Raw genomic sequence first — 17,413 nt, forward strand, 5'->3', positions numbered from 1 at the left:
AAGTTTTGGTCCCATTTTTATGCCATATTACAGTAGGTGGCCTTATCTGGCTTATAAATTAATCATACATACATTTTTTATATTGTACTTAAATTAAAAAAAAAAATAATAATAATAATAAGAGAGCTAGTTCAAGATGTGCATTTATGGTTAAAATGTATAAAATTTTTAGTTTATTTTTTTTTAGAAAATGAGTGATGGTTTCTCAAGATAAAGGCCTGTACACACCGGGATGAATATCACACACGTTAATCGCCAGCGTTTTTCGAGACGTTTTTTGTGTTCATACCCAAGCGATTTTCACTGGCGATGCGCAGAGTGGACGTGCAAATTCACTTCCTGACAGTATGTGGCGCTTGTGCTTAACGGTAGTGCAAATAAACATATTTATGATATGAATAAAAAGTTAAAGAAGATAAAAATGCAGATATAATGCATATAGATGGTAGTCAGAAACAATAGTGCAAATGAGTCACAATGACAGTAGTGCAAGTGAACGGTAGTGCAAATAAACACATTTATGAAACAGACATTCTCAACTAAATTTCTTGAATGTAAAAGAAAAAACAAACAGTAAAAAATACAGAAATAATACACATCTATTGGTGTGGCCAAGAACTGGCAGAGCACCATCCGTGCGTCTCAAATCAGCTCTCCCTAGTTCAGTAGTCAGGGCACTGATCAGGGAGTCGGCCACATTCATTTACACGGTATACTGATACGACCTAGGAAGCTAGGGAGCTGTTTGAGACGCAGGGATAGTTTGTAGGGGTCTTCCTCGTCTACTTTCTCTTCGTCGTCTTGGCATCAATGTGTGCTCGGCAAGACCGTTTTGTGCTTGAGCGCCACCAAGTCGTGTTTTACTGTAACTTCAGCATCTCCAGGCACATGAACAAAAGCGTCACTCTCATTGGTCTGCCAGTTTTTAACGCGGCATGTCAAACCAAAAAAACGAACCAGAGGCATTTTTCGCGTCAGTGTGCACACTCACATTGGCGCCCTTTGTTTAGTCACGAGGCATTAAATGTCGGTGTGTACAGGCCTTTAGACCCTTATTTCTCATCCGGGATCGCGTAGAACGCTTTGTAATTTTGACCTTCAACCGTCTGAATGCCATCGAAGTCCACTATATGGAGAAAAATCCTGGAATGTTTTCATCAAAAACCTTAATTTCTTTTCGACTGAAGAAAGAAAGACATGAACATCTTGGATGGCATGGGGGTGAGTAAATTATCAGGAAAATTTTATTTGAAAGTGAACTAATCCTTTAAGGCCACCTAAAGTGGGAAGTTTTACAATAGAAAATGTTACTGAGCACGTTACTATACCCATTTTTTTTAAATTGCCATAATTTACTTTTGCATCTCCATTTTCCATCTTCTCTTTGTGAGTTTTTAAACAGATGGTTTCTTGCTGTTGTGCCTTTTAGAAAAAAAAAGGAAAAAAAAAAAAAAAAAAACTTCTGCTACTTCTACTTCTCCTTTAGCTTACTAGGAAATTTTGTGGTACTGCGAGTATTGTTGGCTTTTGTATGAAAAACACCTTGATGTTCCTCATTTGTGATTTGCTTTGAATATAACCAAATCTGCCAACATTTACAGTAACACTGAACACTTTACAGCAACTATGAAACTGTGGTAGTGGTAGGAAATTCATCAAAATAAAATATACATCTCATTCAAAATGTTTTATTTTTTGCATGTTTTATTTATAATGTCCTAACATTATTTAGGGGTGTAACAATATATTGTGTCACAAGATATCGCAATACAAAAATGCAACAATATGTATCGAAATGAAAATGACTGTGAGGAAAAAAATCAAGTTTACAGAGTTTTAGTGTCAGTACTACATTAAACTACAATATGTAATGGTGATTGGACTCGTGGAGACAGTATATAATCTACTCTAACGTGCTGGACGGTGGGCGAGCCGTTTACCAGGATGATCACTGTGGTCAGCTTTGCGGTCAGCTACGCGCACGGAGAGTGGCTCGTCACGCAAAAGTTCAGCGAGGAAATGCGACGATTCTTTGCATTATGTTACTACTATGCGGGGATGTTCATGCAAATCCTGGCCCTATGGTCTTACAACATCCACTGCAGCTAAATACATCCACGGCAACACCTGTGACCTCAATGCTTCAAGGTAACATCTTAACATGCTGTGCGTCCAAAACTGCAGAATTCAACTCGCTGCAGACTATTGTCACCTCCAAACAACGAAATACTAAACTTTTTCAAACAGTTAATCATGCTTTGGTACTATGGAATCCTAAAATAAAACCGAAAGGAATATTTGGCGGACACATAAAACATACGTAGTGTGATTTCAAAAACGGAACAGTTGGAACATTTACTTTTGGACTCAAATCTTGATTACCTGTGTCTTACAGAGACTTGGTTAACATCCACGACTCCTTCATCAGTGTTTACAATTCCTGGATATAATGTTTACAGACGGGACAGAGGGAGGCGGAGTTTTAACCCTCTACAGCACGCATTATGATAAATCTATAGAAAAAAATATTTGACTCTTTTTCTTTTCTTAGAATGGCTTAACTTGAAGTACTGTAAAAAAAAATTTTGGAAAAAAAAAATTATTTTAAGGTACTTTATGATATGTTGCCATATGGCAACAACGTACAATAGTGGAAATAACTTAGAATAAGTGTAAGTGTATATAGTTAATATTTTTCCTCAGAAATGTTGTTTGTATTGAATCAGTTGGTGCTATTATAAGCTTTAGCAGTAGTAAATATAAACAACACCTTATACTTATTTTCCAACATCTCGTGCTTTTATTTATTCCATGCTCTTTTGCTGAATAATGCTCTATATTCTTTGAATTTCATTACGTTTTTCGTGAATATTATTTAAATTGCAAATGTAGACAGTTAAAAACCAATCTAATACTGTTCATCATGTATCATAAAACATTGACATAAAACCAAAAACACTGCAGTTCATGAAAATTCAATTATGAACATGAACCCTTCAAAAAGCATTTTTTTTTCAGAGGTGAGACACAGGTACACATCACATTTGGTGCACTTCACCCTAACAATACACTTACAGCCACTTGCACCTGCCTTTTTGAAACACAATGGTAGGCCAGTGGTGGTCTGGGCCAGTATGTGGTGGCAGGTCTCTGATGATGTTTTTTTTTTTTTTTTTTTTTTTTTGTGAATGTGACATGGGCGGGTCCTTGTTTGTTACTGGCGTTTTAGTTTGCTTTCAGCAAGTACTGACAAGAGACGGCAGTCTGTCAGAAATCGCGCCACAGAAAAAAATTGCATGTCATGTGACTTAACCAAAGCACATCATTGGCTAAACTAAGGTCTTCTCTTACCAACAAAAAAACGAGAATGTTCTCTTCAAGAGACATTGGCAAGGAAATGAACACAAATAGTGTGTTGCCATAATGGCAACATTATGCGGTAGAGGGTTAATCTATGTGAGAGACAGCATCGACAGTCATCAAATAGACATTCCAAATGCGACAAATGAATTTTATGTTGATTTAGCTGAAATACTTAACAAATATGAAACAAAAGAAACTCTGTTAATGGGTGATCTGAATATAAACTGGCTTGATAAAGTAAGAAAGAAAAAACTTAAGGATATTATAAATTCTGTACAAATGACTCAAATGATAAACAAGCCAACTAGACTAACAAAAAATTCCCAAACTTTGATTGATCTCATATTTAAAAATAAACCAGATAGGGTTACCACAACATACAATTTAATAACAGGTTTGTCAAATCATAACCTTACTCTAGTTGCTAGAAAAATAAATAAATCCAGGTACAGAGACAAACAGCAAATAAATACATTAAATTTTTCATATTCCTAAGAGAAATCAAATTGCATTGATGAATGCGTTGAATGAAATAGATTGGGAGTCTAAAGTTGACAGTAAAGGTTGTGAGTATACATGCAATAATATAACTTTAACTTTACAGGAGACCATTACCAAATATACAGAATTAAAAAGAAACAAAACTAATAAAAATAAATTGCCATGGTTTGGTAGCTCTCTTTGGGATCTAATGAAGCAGAGAGACCTGGCACTCTTAAATCAAAATTGACCACTGATCATTATGTATATAAAAGTCTAAGGAACAAAGTTACCACGCAGCTTAGAAAAGCTAAGGCAAACTTTTATTTAAATCTGATTAAAGATGCAAAAGGTAATAGTAAACTTCTCTGGAAAAGTATGGATAAATTACTTGGAAAAGGAAAAATAAATTGTGATCATGTACAACTCAAAATAAATGGAGTTATTCAAAATGACAATACAGAGGTGGCAACACATGATTATTTTTTAGATTCTGTGCGGGATCTGGCCGATATGTTCCCGAAATCAGTTTGTGTATAACTTTAATTGTGATGATTCATTTTTTAAATTATCTCATGTGGATGAAGGGACAGTTTTAAAAGTAATATCACACTTAAATAATAGTAAATTTAAAGACATTTTTGCCATTGATTCTGTGTTTTTAAAAGAGCACAAGGAAATGTTAACTCCAGTACTAACTAAAGTTATAAATCAGTCTATAAATGAAAGTATTTCCCCTATAGCTCTGAAAACAGCTATAGTAAAGCCTATACACAAGTCAGAAGACAATCTCCAGGTCTCTAACTATCAACCTATAAGCATCCTTCCTACGATCTCCAAAGTCTTTGAAAAAGTAGTTGCAGCGCAGCTAGTGGAACATCTTGATCACAATGCTGCATTACATCCTCTCCAGTTTGGTTTCAGAAAACGTTACTCAACGGAGACAGCATGTTGCTATTTAATAGAGGAAATAAAATCAAGTCTGGATAGTGGAGGAGTTGTAGGGGCGGTCTTTCTTGACTTGCGTAAGGCATTCGATACAGTAAACCATGAACTACTGATAGATAAATTAACACATTTCTCTATTAGTAGAAGTACAATAAACTGGATTCAATCTTTTCTCAGTGCAAGGCAGCAGTGTGTATTGATAATGTATCATCTTCCCTACGAGCATGCACCATGGGTGTGCTGCAGGGCTCTATATTAGGGCCCTTGTTGTTTTCTCTTTATATAAATGATTTTCCATCTGTGTGTATTAATGCTAAAATGATAATGTACGCTGATGACACAGTGGTGTATATTCATGGTAAAACTGTTAAGGATGTTGCCTGAAAGTTAACTGAGGAAATGAAAAAGATTTCCAGTTGGCTGAAAAACTCTCATTTAACGTTGAATGTTGACAAAACGGTTTCTATGTTCTTCACAAATCGTTGTAAGTTCTCGCCATGTAAAACTGAATCAAAAATCATAATTGAAGGTCAGGAAATATCAAATATTTAGAAGTCACTCTTGACCCAAATTTAAATTTTAAAAAACATATTAAAAAGATAACCAACACTCTGAAAATTAACATAGCACAGTTTAGATATATTAGGAACTCTTTGACCATAGATGCATCTAATTTATATCTAAATGCGTTGATATTTCCGCACTTCCGTTACTGCTTGACGAGTTGGTCACAGGCCTGTAGAACAACATTAAGGCCCCTGGAATCATTGTACAAAAGTTCTCTTAAGGTTCATGACAAGAAATCTTGGCTATTTCACCACTGTCATATTCTCAAAAAACATAGTATATTAAGCTTTGAAAACAATCATATATTCAAATCTCTGTCTTTTGTTCAAGATAATAAATGGTACTGCAGCTCCTCCATTGAGTAAGTTGATCTTACTGAGCTCAGAAAGTACATCTCGAGCCACTCGGTCGACTGCTCTGGGCGAGTGTAGGATTCCTTTGTGTAAAACAGCATTCGGTAGCTCGGCTTTCTCAAGTGTGGCCAGCAGACAGTGGAATAAGTTGCCAACAGAGCTTACCACATGTGTACATTTTAACATTTTTTCACATCGGGTCAAAAAATGGCTTCTTCTAAAACAAACATGTTCACATAATGTTTAGTAATTGATGTGTATGTGAGAGCGTATTTGTAAATGCATGCTGAGGAATGAATGAAGGGTGTGATCGTTTTAATGCTGTTTTGGGATAAATGTATTATTAACTTGATTTGTTGACATCAGCCTGTCCAGGGACTACAGGTGTAAATTAGCACAAGTGCTACAACCTGGTAAAATGCATCTCTCCTTCTTAAGGTTAATGTATATTTCACACTGTCCCTGTTTAAATAAATAAATAAATGAAATGAAATGAAGTTGTGCCTTTTCTTTTTCCTTTGCTCACTCGGTTCCTCCATGTCCGCACCTGTGCTCTCATCATCAGTTGTGTCTGTATGCTGGCTCGTCCTTCCACCAGCATCCTTGACCTCCAAACTTTGCTTTTTAAAGTATTCACCTATTTTCATTTTAATATTGCTTAATTCCTAAATTTCCCGAATTCCTAACTGGCACGTTTTATCATCTCTGTGCAATGCGCGTGTACATTCGCTCTCTAGCGGTTAATAAATAGAACTGCATGTGTCTTGCAGAAGAACATTGTAGCCGGAGCTACTTCTCTCTATTCATGTCTATGACGAGTCACGCAGGTACTGTGCTACTCCGCAGCGGAGCCGAGCCGAGCCGACCGGTCTAAAATAGTCCGAATATAAACACTTATTATAGGCGTACCGTAGTGATTCAGGATAAGACAAAAACACGGTTTGGAAAATAGATTCATGATGTACTCGTTCATTATAGAAATTTTGTTCATTTTGAGCACAAAAAAGTTACGGACTGCAGCAGCTGCTGATACAATGCCGCTCTGTTGCGCACGCACGAAACTGAGTGCATGACCGTGCACTCGCACAAATGCTACCACATCAAACTGGCACATTCTCAAAAAATGGTGCAATAGGGGCGTAGTTTGCGGGGGGGATGGGGGGGAGGTAACCCCCCCTATATTCAAATCCATCAGTTACAACCCCCCCAATATTTCAACATGAAAATCACAGTAGATCTATACTAACATATGTATAATTCATTTATGTTGTAAGAATAATTTTGTTTTTAATCGAATATGAGTTTGTTATAATAAATTAGTCAAAAAAGTACCCCCCTTCCATTGAACCGATTGGTAACGCCCAACCAATGAGCGTCGCACTTTCACCAAAACAACGCGAGTGGAGCTCTAATGTTTGAATGGAGAGCACGGGTAGCACCAAAAAACGAAGAGAACCGTTGCCCAGCCGACTATATTAAACTTCTGTTCAAAGAGGGATGTTAAAAAGACTTTTGAACGAATTGGCTTGAATGAACGATTTAAGTAGCTTACTCATTAAAACGTCGAATCGCTGCCACCTACTGGCGGTTTCAATATTTAACATAATTCTTTTTAGAATCACTCCGTTAGAATTTGATGCATGGTTATAGATAAATTCCATAAAGTTATGATAGATAGATAGATAGATAGATAGATAGATAGATAGATAGATAGATAGATAGATAGATAGATAGATAGATAGATAGATAGATAGATAGATAGATAGATAGATAGATAGGATAAAGAAGAAATAAATTATCCAATAACGCTACACATAAAACTGATTTTTTTTTAATAAAAAAAAAAAAAAAAAACAGGCAGCATACCAACGCTCAACCCCCCCAATGTTGAAACCAAATCTACGCCCTTGGGTCGCATATACCATTTTAGTTGCAGTCTGTAACTCTGATTACCAGTAAAAAGTAGCCTACATTATATTAAACATATCAAGTCAGTGACTGAGTGCAAGTATATTAGTGCAAAATAATTCTGTATTTTCAGTTTTTGAATATTTTTTATTCTGGTTTCACCATTGGCCTGTGCATTGGGTTACCAGCACTAAGTCCACGCCTATTCATTTCCACTCCCAATGTAATGTCAACAGTTCATTTTTTGTTAACCTTTTACCGTATGTCCTGGAGTAGCGCAATAATATCATATCATGTATCGAATCGTGATCAGAGTATCATTACACCCCTGATATTAATACAACTTTATGCACCAATATGACTACACCTTTTTACATTGGCAGTGCCGGATTGTCATCAAGACAATTTTAATATTTTATTAATGAATGAATGAGAAAGATGTTTTATTGGTGTGTTTAAACTGGATTGCAATATTTGAAATGCTTTTTGAAATAATATATTTGACTTTTATTGCATAACTTAATCTGTGTTAATTTTAGATGCTGCTTTGGTACCTTTCACAGATCTGCAAAGAGCCAATCAAAGAACTCATGAGAGTTTCAGCATCGGGTGACTACTGGAACAATATTGTTAATCAAAATATTGTGTATGATGTTAAATGTCCTTAAAGTTACCATGAAATCAAAATGGACAATTCTTATTTATTTCAGAATGTTTCTGTGCTTATTATAAAATTCCCTTGTAATCTTTAATCAAAAACGTTAACCTCCCCCTCGAAACCACCTCTGTTTTCTTCATGACATGTTTCTCGGTTGAGTGTGGGGCTATATTTATCTATATCTATATCTATATCTATATATATATATATATATATATCCTCCACAACTGACTGCAAACTGGTATCCGCCTTTATTTAGTCTGCAACACCCAACTTCCTACTTCCAATTAATCCCGAGTGATGAAATCAAAACCCGCCCTACATTTTTCTTATTCCAGAAGCTGTTTGACCGAATATATATATATCACAATAGTGAAGAAATGACTATCACAACTTCCTTTTCATACTCACTTGGTGGTTTTGGCATTGAGAACCACTGTGTTAAAGTTTTGGAGGTTTGTAACTTGCCAATTTTTGCAGCTTAGGTTATTTTTATGGTCTTTTTGGTCTAGGAAGGAAGTTTTGTGTTCTCTTACATTTTTCCCATTAGTACTCATTTATTTCTGAAAATCAAGGAAAATTTGAGATTCATTTTATGAATTTTTAATGGCAAAATTCTCAGCAGGCATATGCAAGATAAACATAGCACTCTTGTTGCTGACTTCCTGTGAAGTTTTTACACCTCACAGCAAAACAGGACCGTGTTTGTTTAACTTTAAATCATCTTAAACTAGAAGTCTTTCTGTCTCCTTTTGTGGTGGTTTGAAAATGATGATTACCAGTTTCTGAACAAGGAAGTTAAACCACAAAGAGGGAAGTCGCTGGTGTTCTCTTCTAAATATATTTTAAAAAGTGGGTGGAGGGCTGTTGACAGTCACATATCTATTGCAACATTTTTTTCTGTTAAATTACTTTTATGAATATATTTTTTTTAATTAAACCATACAGTGTGTAATTTGTTAAAAATGTGCATGCATGCCTACATACAAAAAGAAAAAAGAAAAATCCTGCAACAGTTTGGGGGAGTGTTAGAAAGTTAGTTGACAACAGTGCTGGGTAGATTTATTTTATTTTATTTTTTTTTGACTGTTTATGTCAGACCTCACAGTCAGTTTTTACTTGCTTTAAAGCTTTTATTTGTAGTGGATCATTAACAACTAACAAACAATCTGCCTGTCAAGCATAAAACAGGGCTCTCTCCACCCCCCACCCCCCAGAATTTGCAACACTGCCCGAATGTGCAAACCGCAGACATCAGATTGTCAGTAAGATTTTGACTATGACCTTTTTGATTATAACCTTTATCTCAGAGGGGCTGTGAAAAAAATGACACCCACCCCCAGATCACAACAAACTTTTGAACTTCAGCTTACACAAACTGGGTGTTGCATGTTTCTGAATTGAGCAAATAGCACCATCTATTGAGAAGCGAGGGCATTACTTCTGAAAAGATAAAGCCTTTCAGTCATAATGTTCCTGTTAGTAAAACTTGAATTTGAAGATGATTCCTATCATACTTGATGTTGATAACTGAGTGCAAGTGTGGATAATGTCCTCAACAACACTGAGACTGCATTCATGATACTTGTGTCTTACATCAGCTCTGCCCTGTTTCGCAAACAATGAGTGGTGCCAGATTTTACAAACAGTCAGACTTGAATGAACTAATCACAGGTAATTGATCTTAGTGCACATGAAGTGATATTAAAGAGATTGTTTTTTGTTTAATTTCCTGATTGGTTTTAGGCAAAACTGATTGTCTCAAACTGTCTCTTACAGGTTTCCAGAAACATAATAGTGTCCACTTTATAAGCTCTAAAAGTATCTCAATTCTTTTAAATGCTGTACAATCACCATAATCTTTCATAGAAGTTAAACTGCAAAGGCAAATTGCAATAAGTACACATTTAATCAGAACTGAATTTTGATTAAAATCAAGTTTATGTGTTTGTCTTTATGAGAGAAAAGAACATTAAAAACTGATTTTTGCCTTTATAGTGGAGAATGAACTGAGACTGCACTTTTTAAAAGTCCCAGTAAGTCAGCGTTAAAGGGAGCAATGACATTTCCTCTCTCAAGATCCATAAAGGTACTAAAAACATATTTAAATCAGTTCATGTGAGTACAGTGGTTCAATATTAATATTATAAAGCAACGAGAATATGTTTATATTATATAGTGATGGCCGATTTCAAAACACTGCTTCAGGAAGCTTCGGAGCGTTATGAATCAGCGTGTCGAATCATGATTCAGATCACAGGTCAAACCGCCAAACTGCTGAAATCACATGACTTTGGCGCTCCGAACAGCTGATTCGACACACTGATTCATTAGTGCTCGGAAGCTTCATGAAGCAGTGTTTTGAAATCGGCCATCACTATATAAGTCATTATTTTGTTTCTTTTTTTGGCGCACCAAAAATATTCTGGTCGCTTTATAATATTAATATTGAACCACTGTACTCACATGAACTGATTTAAATATGTTTTTAGTACCTTTATGGATCTTGAGAGAGGAAATGTCATTGCTGGCTATGGAGGCCTCACTGAGCCATCAGATTTCAACTAAAATATCTTAATTTGTGTTCCGAAGATGAACGAAGGTCTTATGGGTGTGGAACGGCATGAGGGTAAGTAATAAATGACAGAATTTTCATTTTTGGGTGAACTAACCCTTTAACCCCCACTCACACAATTATCTGAACCAATGCTCTTCCTAAAGAGGAGCTGCTCTTAGTATCTTCATTTTGGTGTCAGAATGTTCTTCTTGTGGCCCATTTTGTAAAAAAGCAGTCATAAATACACCTGCAAATTATGGGTGAAATGGTAGTGCAATTTTTTTTTTTTTGGCAACAAACAATAAGGCTATCTATCAGACTGTGCAAGCAGACTCATTCATGATTCATGAGAATTCATGAAGTCTGAACTTTTCTTGACAGGTTACTGTGCGATTTAGTTGACCATCGATATTATTGCAGGGTGTGATTTGCATATGAGTATGGAAGGATTAGGAATAATATTAATTATATTACATAGTTCTAAGCTTAAGAATTTAAAAGTTGTAGTTAGTGCAATCCAACAACCATCAGGACATGGTCCCAGTGGATTACAAAGTTTTATTTTAATATACAACAGTATTGTAGAGATTTACTGAAGTATGTGGTCAAAAAAAAAAAGAAAAGTGCAGTCTCCCTAGGAAAAAAAGTATTATATATATTTCATATAACACATTTATTTCATATGACATTTTTTTTATATTCATATTTCATATGCAGACCTTTTTTGGGTTTTAATGTCAATATTGATAAGGATTGTATGAACTTTGAATAATATCAGTCTTTAAATGCAAGATATTTAAAGTGTACCTAAAGTATACTTGCAGTAGTTCAACGTTAGCACAATCAAATATAATTAAGTATATCTTTTGTTAGACCTCAGCACTACTTCTGCACAATTGATGTGCATTAAAGGGTTAGTTCACCCAAAAAAGAAAATTCTGTCATTTATTACTTACCCTCATGCCGTTCCACACCTGTAAGACCTTTGTTAATCTTCGGAACACAAATTAAGATATTTTAGTTGAAATCCAATGGCTCCATGAGGCCTGCATACGGAGCAATGACATTTCCTCTCTCAAGATCCATTAATGTACTAAAAACATATTTAAATCAGTTCATGTAAGTACAGTGGTTCAATATTAATATTATAAAGCGACAAGAATATTTTTGGTGCGCCAAAAAAAACGACTTATATATTGATGGCCGATTTCTAAACACTGCTTCAGGAAGCTTCGGAGCGTTATGAATCAGCGTGAGAAAAGTTTTTCTCTGTAATCATTTACAAAGTCAGCAAATGTATGATGCCTTGTGTTTTTAAAATCAAAGTAATGCCATTATATGAAGTTGTTCACCTCTGAAATTACTAAAAAGCTCCTATTCTTTATAAAGATTCTGATACCAAAACTCATTATTATTTTTAATATTCTTAAACTCTCATATATGCATAGTGTCAGCATATGGAAGATCAGTTTGGCCATTGTCCTCAACAACATTGATTTGGTTTCTCAATTGTTTTGTAGAGGGGACAGGCCTGATTTTGCAAAACACAAGTATCTTGAATGTAGTCTTTCGATATCTGTCACTTACAACTCACTCGATTAACAATAATTGAACAAAGTACAGATGAAGTGATACTGAGAAAGTACATGGGTTGATGTTTGTTGTTTTGAGATCTGTCCCCAGCTTACTGGGAGCTGATACGGAGTGAAAAATTTCTACAAATCAACACAAACAGTCAGGTTGATGTATTTACCTAAAAGATAACAAAAAACAAAAATCTGCATTCTCACATTGACATTTTAAATCTGATCGTGTCAAGGTACACCAGTGTTGATCAAACATGTTTATTCTCTCCACCCACAGTTTAGATGAATAAAAAGGGTCTGCACTCAACCATCAGCACTAGACTCCTGGCTTTGAAAAGAGCTATTGCTTGAGCTCCTATCACCTTACAAAGCACAGATCTTCCAGAAGAAAGCACCAGCTGCTCTTTAACTGCTTTTCTTCTTCCAGCAACTAAAAATGAGGTGGTTTCTGCTCTTCTGTGAATGGCTCATGGACTGGGCTCGTGGCACATACTGGTACATGTTCGGCAGGAGAAGTGGACTGTGCGAGAGGCCCATCAGTCCTCAAAGCTCACTAGATATAGACGAAAGAAAAAAGAACAGAGTGCTTCGAAAAGGTAAGTAAGCTTTAATTCAGAAGGATTGAATGGTAAAACAACTTTAATACAACTATGTGTGCTACTAATTCATTCTCCATTTCTTAACCTACAGAATTTGATGAATTTGAAGTACCCAGAAACTTGGATGTCATTGTGATTGGCAGCGGTATCGGTGGTTTGACTGCAGCGGCAACTTTAGCCAAACTAGGAAAGAAAGTCCTAGTGCTGGAGCAAGACAAGCAGGCAGGAGGCATGTGTAAGACCTTCACTGAGAAAGGCTTTGAGTTTGACTGTGGTAAGCACCTCAATGATGTTCATGGAGTTACATAAGTGATCAAAGGCTGAGTATCTCAACTTCTATTATTTATACAATGTACATTTTTGTCAAAGGCTTCCATTATGTTGGACAACTTCATGAGAATGGCTTCCTGAAAGTTGCACTGGATCTGATCACTGATGGCCAGGTGCATTTTGCTGAGCAAGGTTCCCATGTGGACACTGTTGTTATCGGTAAAGGCAAACAATGTAAAAAATACACTATTTACAGTGGCAAGAAGCAGATGGAGGCTCATCTGAAGAAGCAGTTTCCCAATGATACTAAAGCAGTAGAGGAGCTCTTCAAAATCATGAAGGTATTTAGTTGAAGTTTTTGTAAATACCAGACTTCACAGATTATGGCCCTAAAATTATTTATGAATGTCTCCATTTCCCCCCATAGATCTGTTCCAAGAAGATCCATCTGCTGTGTATGCTGAAGATGGTCCCACTCTGGTTTGCTCGCTTCATATTGTGGAGTGGAATCGCTGACCTGATCTCCCCAATTTTCAGATACTCCCGCACCAGTACAACAGACATGGTCAAGTCTTTTACCAGCAACCAGGACCTCCTCACTGTGTTTTCTCAAATATTTTATGGTAAGAGAGTAGAATGTCTATTTTGTTCCCAACTTATTTTGCATTCTTTGAAACGTTTTAACTAGAATCATTGTTTTTCTCCTAAAGGTGTCCCACCCAAACAAGCCAGCTGTATGATTGACGCCCTCTTCCTGCACCACTCCAAGCGTGGTGTGTATTATCCTAAAGGTGGCGCTGGTGAGATCCCGTACCACATCATCCAGGTTTTGGAAAAGCATGGAGGAAAAGTACTGGTCAATGCTCCCGTGTCTAGCATTCTAGTTGATGGAAAACGAAATGCATATGGTGAGTTTGTTATTTGATTGTTAAACAACAGTGGACATTCAAAAGCTACACTGGAAGCCAGTATGGGTTCTCCATTACTAGCAGACAGATTAAACAAATAATTACTCATGTGTTTGGATGATTGGTACTAGTGAATGGGACTTATTTAGCACTTTAGCCATCTGGGATGACTTCACTGCTTGAGGCCTGAATTAATATTTCAGTACATTTTAATGAACTCAGTTCTGTTTCTTATGTTGCATTCTTAAAATTCCTTGTTTTTTTTTTCTGACCAGGAGTGGCTGTGAAGACAGAGGGTGAAGATGTTGAAATCCGGGCTCCTGTGATTATTTCAAATCTTGGCATGTTCACCACATTTAAGAAGCTTCTTCCTCCAGAGATCCAGGCAAATCAAGGTAAGGGAGTGAACATCTTCCAACTACGAACAGTGTTATGAACCATACAGCAAATTAAATGGCGGTCTGTCGTAACACATGCATCTCCTGCTCTTTACAGGGATCCAAGACTATCTTCATACTCTGAAACCAGGCAAAGGATTTTTCCAGGTGTTTGCTGGTTTTAATGCCACTAAGGAAGATCTGGGCATCTCCTCAACCAACATGCGACTCTATAAGAGCAACAACATGGATGAAGAGTAGGTGTATAAGTCCACTGAAGTCAATCTTCAGTGCTGTTTAAGTATTTATGTTTACAGTGAATAATACCATAACAATATGTGTTCATAATGATTAGGATGGAAGAATACTTTGCTTCAGACAAGGAGGACGCACCTTATAACATCCCCATGATGTATGTCTCCTTCCCCTCTGCAAAGGATCCCACCTCGCGTACCCGTTTCCCAGGTTTCCCATATGTCCTTTCTACATTCTCTCATCATTTTTTTTTCTTTTTTATTACAACCAGAACCATACAATAAAATTATTTCTCAATACCTTTTTCCTTTTTTAGGGCAGTCACGCATGGTGATCCATACTATGGTCAATCCAAAGTGGTTTAGAGAGTGGAACAATGTCAATGAGACTGAAAGAGGACAGGAATATGAAGAATACAAGATGAGATTTGCTAATCATCTCTTTGACTGGGCTTGTGTCCACTTCCCCAAGCTGAAAGAGAAGGTAAATTTGTCCTGTGTCATATTTGAGTGCTGCTTAATAACCAAACTGTAATAAAGCTGGAAGCTTTGATAAGTTATCTGTGTTTATTGTCCTTTGTAGTTGGTGATGTTGCATGCAGTCAGTCCCATCAACATGCATGGGCTGGGGGCCACATATGGGTCCATGCTGTCTGCAGAACACAGTCTGGAGAGATTCGAACCTCTGAACATTGCCAGGATCAGGTGCAACACTCCCGTCAAGAACCTCTACCTGTCAGGTAATATTCCAAGTTTGAGTGTTAAGACATTAGAAGTGAAGTGAAGTGAAGTGAAGTGAAGTGACATGTGGCCAAGTATGGTGACCCATACTCAGAATTTGTGCTCTGCATTTAACCCGTTCAAGTGCACACACACAGCAGTGAACACACACACCGTGAACACACACCCGGAGCAGTGATAAGCACAGCTATGTAGGAAATCGGTTTTCTTGGATCAGCCGTCATTATTCAGAAACATTTGACTGCTTAATGCCGTGACTGACCAGTCAGCATTATTCAGAGAGCCTTAAGGTGATGATATACAGGGCAACTTTTTGAGCAGTGTTGCTGGGCAGTATCACCGAGCGATGATGCTTGGGCACTTTCCCATTGAGAATGGGCAACAAATTTCGACCTAAAGTATCCAGATAGAAATTTGTTGCCCATTCTCAATGGGAAAGTGCCCAAGCAACATCGCTTGGCAAAATTGCCCGGCAACATTGTTCAAAAAGATGCCCCGTGTATCATCACCTTTACAATAATATTGCATATTTAATAGTGCATCAAAGGATTTAGACAGTGGCATGTTTTGTGAAATGTAATTATACATGTCTTTTCTTGTGTTTTATCTCAGGGCAAGATGTTTTCTCTGCTGGTTACTCTGGTGCTCTGCATGGTGGTCTTCTCTGTGCTTCAAGTGTTGTGGATCACAGTCTGTACATTGACCTTCTGCTTCTCCAAAAGAAACTGAAGAGGAAGGCGGTCAAGAAACTAGAGTGAGAAAAATGTAAAACAAGTGAGAAGTGAGTTGTTGCTCAGATGAATGTATCAATTGTTAAACTATTTCATTCCCATTTTAGTATGTTTTAAATATGTAAAAACAAAAGATCAAAGAGTGAGGGCTTGTCAGTTTCATTATCTAAACCTCATATACAGTATTCAGTGACATCAACTGCTTGCTTTGATCAATATGCTATAAAATCAAGGTAAATCTTAAGTACAAAATTTGAATGTTTTTAATCTCATTCTTTATTATAGTTGTGCATGTACATCACCCAAACAGTGATCATTCTGAAGAATAAAAATGAACAAGAAAAACTAAGTTTTACATTTGTATGTACTGAATGTTTGCAGCAATGTGTTTGTGTTTCTCAAATGCATTGCGAGCTAGAGACCATTGGTGCCAATGGTTTTACAAACTACTTAGGCTTTCGATGCTTTTTGGAAATGCAGCCCTGTTCTCCATGCATATAATGTTCTAGATTAGTACCATTTCTTTTCATGTACATTTGTCTGTTGTGCTGCAAATTCTGTTGCAGTTATCTTTGCTATAGCAATATTTTAATAAAGCTGTGAATGATTTACCATTCAAAAGGTGTTGTAAAATATTTTAATATTTGGGTATTTATCTGTGGCCCCCTCCTTTAAAAATGTGCAAATGACCAGACAGCCAGTGTTTGACATTCTCTGTGCAATATGTGATCAGTACATGCATGGACTATGGGCTACCTAAGACTGCGACTACTACATCAATGACTTTTCAACTGCAAACACATTATTAAATACATTTTTATTTAAATTTTATGTACTTGTATAGCTAACCGAGACAACATACTGTAGGCTCTGCTATTCAATATCTTAGCACACAAAAGGAAGTCTACATATAGGCCTTTTATTCTGTAAAAATAATTTTTGTGTTGGGAGAATACTTAGTACTAGTCAGGTCAGAATGTATCTTGATACCACTGACTCAGTGAACAACTCTAATCATTTTAGTGACTGATTCAAAAAATTCCCTCATAATACAAATGACACGAACTGGTATAATTATGTAAGAAAGCGTCACCGAATGAATCAGTGAAAAAA

The 17,413-nt window shown here is 36.5% G+C and overlaps 1 protein-coding gene across 3 annotated transcripts; it reads left to right on the top strand.

Moving 5' to 3' along the window:
* Nucleotides 1-791: 791 nt before the first annotated feature.
* On the top strand, nt 792-16,921 carry LOC125270676 (inactive all-trans-retinol 13,14-reductase-like). 3 transcript variants are annotated; one of them, XM_048194542.1, is made up of 12 exons: nt 792-1,221; nt 12,848-13,016; nt 13,111-13,293; nt 13,389-13,630; nt 13,717-13,912; nt 14,000-14,197; nt 14,473-14,592; nt 14,693-14,831; nt 14,930-15,039; nt 15,146-15,312; nt 15,412-15,568; nt 16,182-16,921. In XM_048194542.1, the coding sequence occupies exons 1-12, from the start codon at nt 1,198-1,200 to the stop codon at nt 16,325-16,327; spliced, it is 1,851 nt and encodes a 616-aa protein (XP_048050499.1). In that variant the 5' UTR covers nt 792-1,197; the 3' UTR covers nt 16,328-16,921. The 3 variants fall into 3 exon arrangements, with proteins under 3 accessions (XP_048050499.1, XP_048050501.1, XP_048050500.1); XM_048194544.1 differs by lacking the exon at nt 792-1,221 and adding an exon at nt 1,826-2,148; XM_048194543.1 differs by lacking the exon at nt 792-1,221 and adding an exon at nt 10,849-10,906.
* Nucleotides 16,922-17,413: the final 492 nt, after the last annotated feature.

This window comes from Megalobrama amblycephala, linkage group LG6 (assembly GCF_018812025.1).
Source record: "Megalobrama amblycephala isolate DHTTF-2021 linkage group LG6, ASM1881202v1, whole genome shotgun sequence".
NCBI classification, from domain to species: Eukaryota; Metazoa; Chordata; class Actinopteri; order Cypriniformes; family Xenocyprididae; genus Megalobrama; species Megalobrama amblycephala.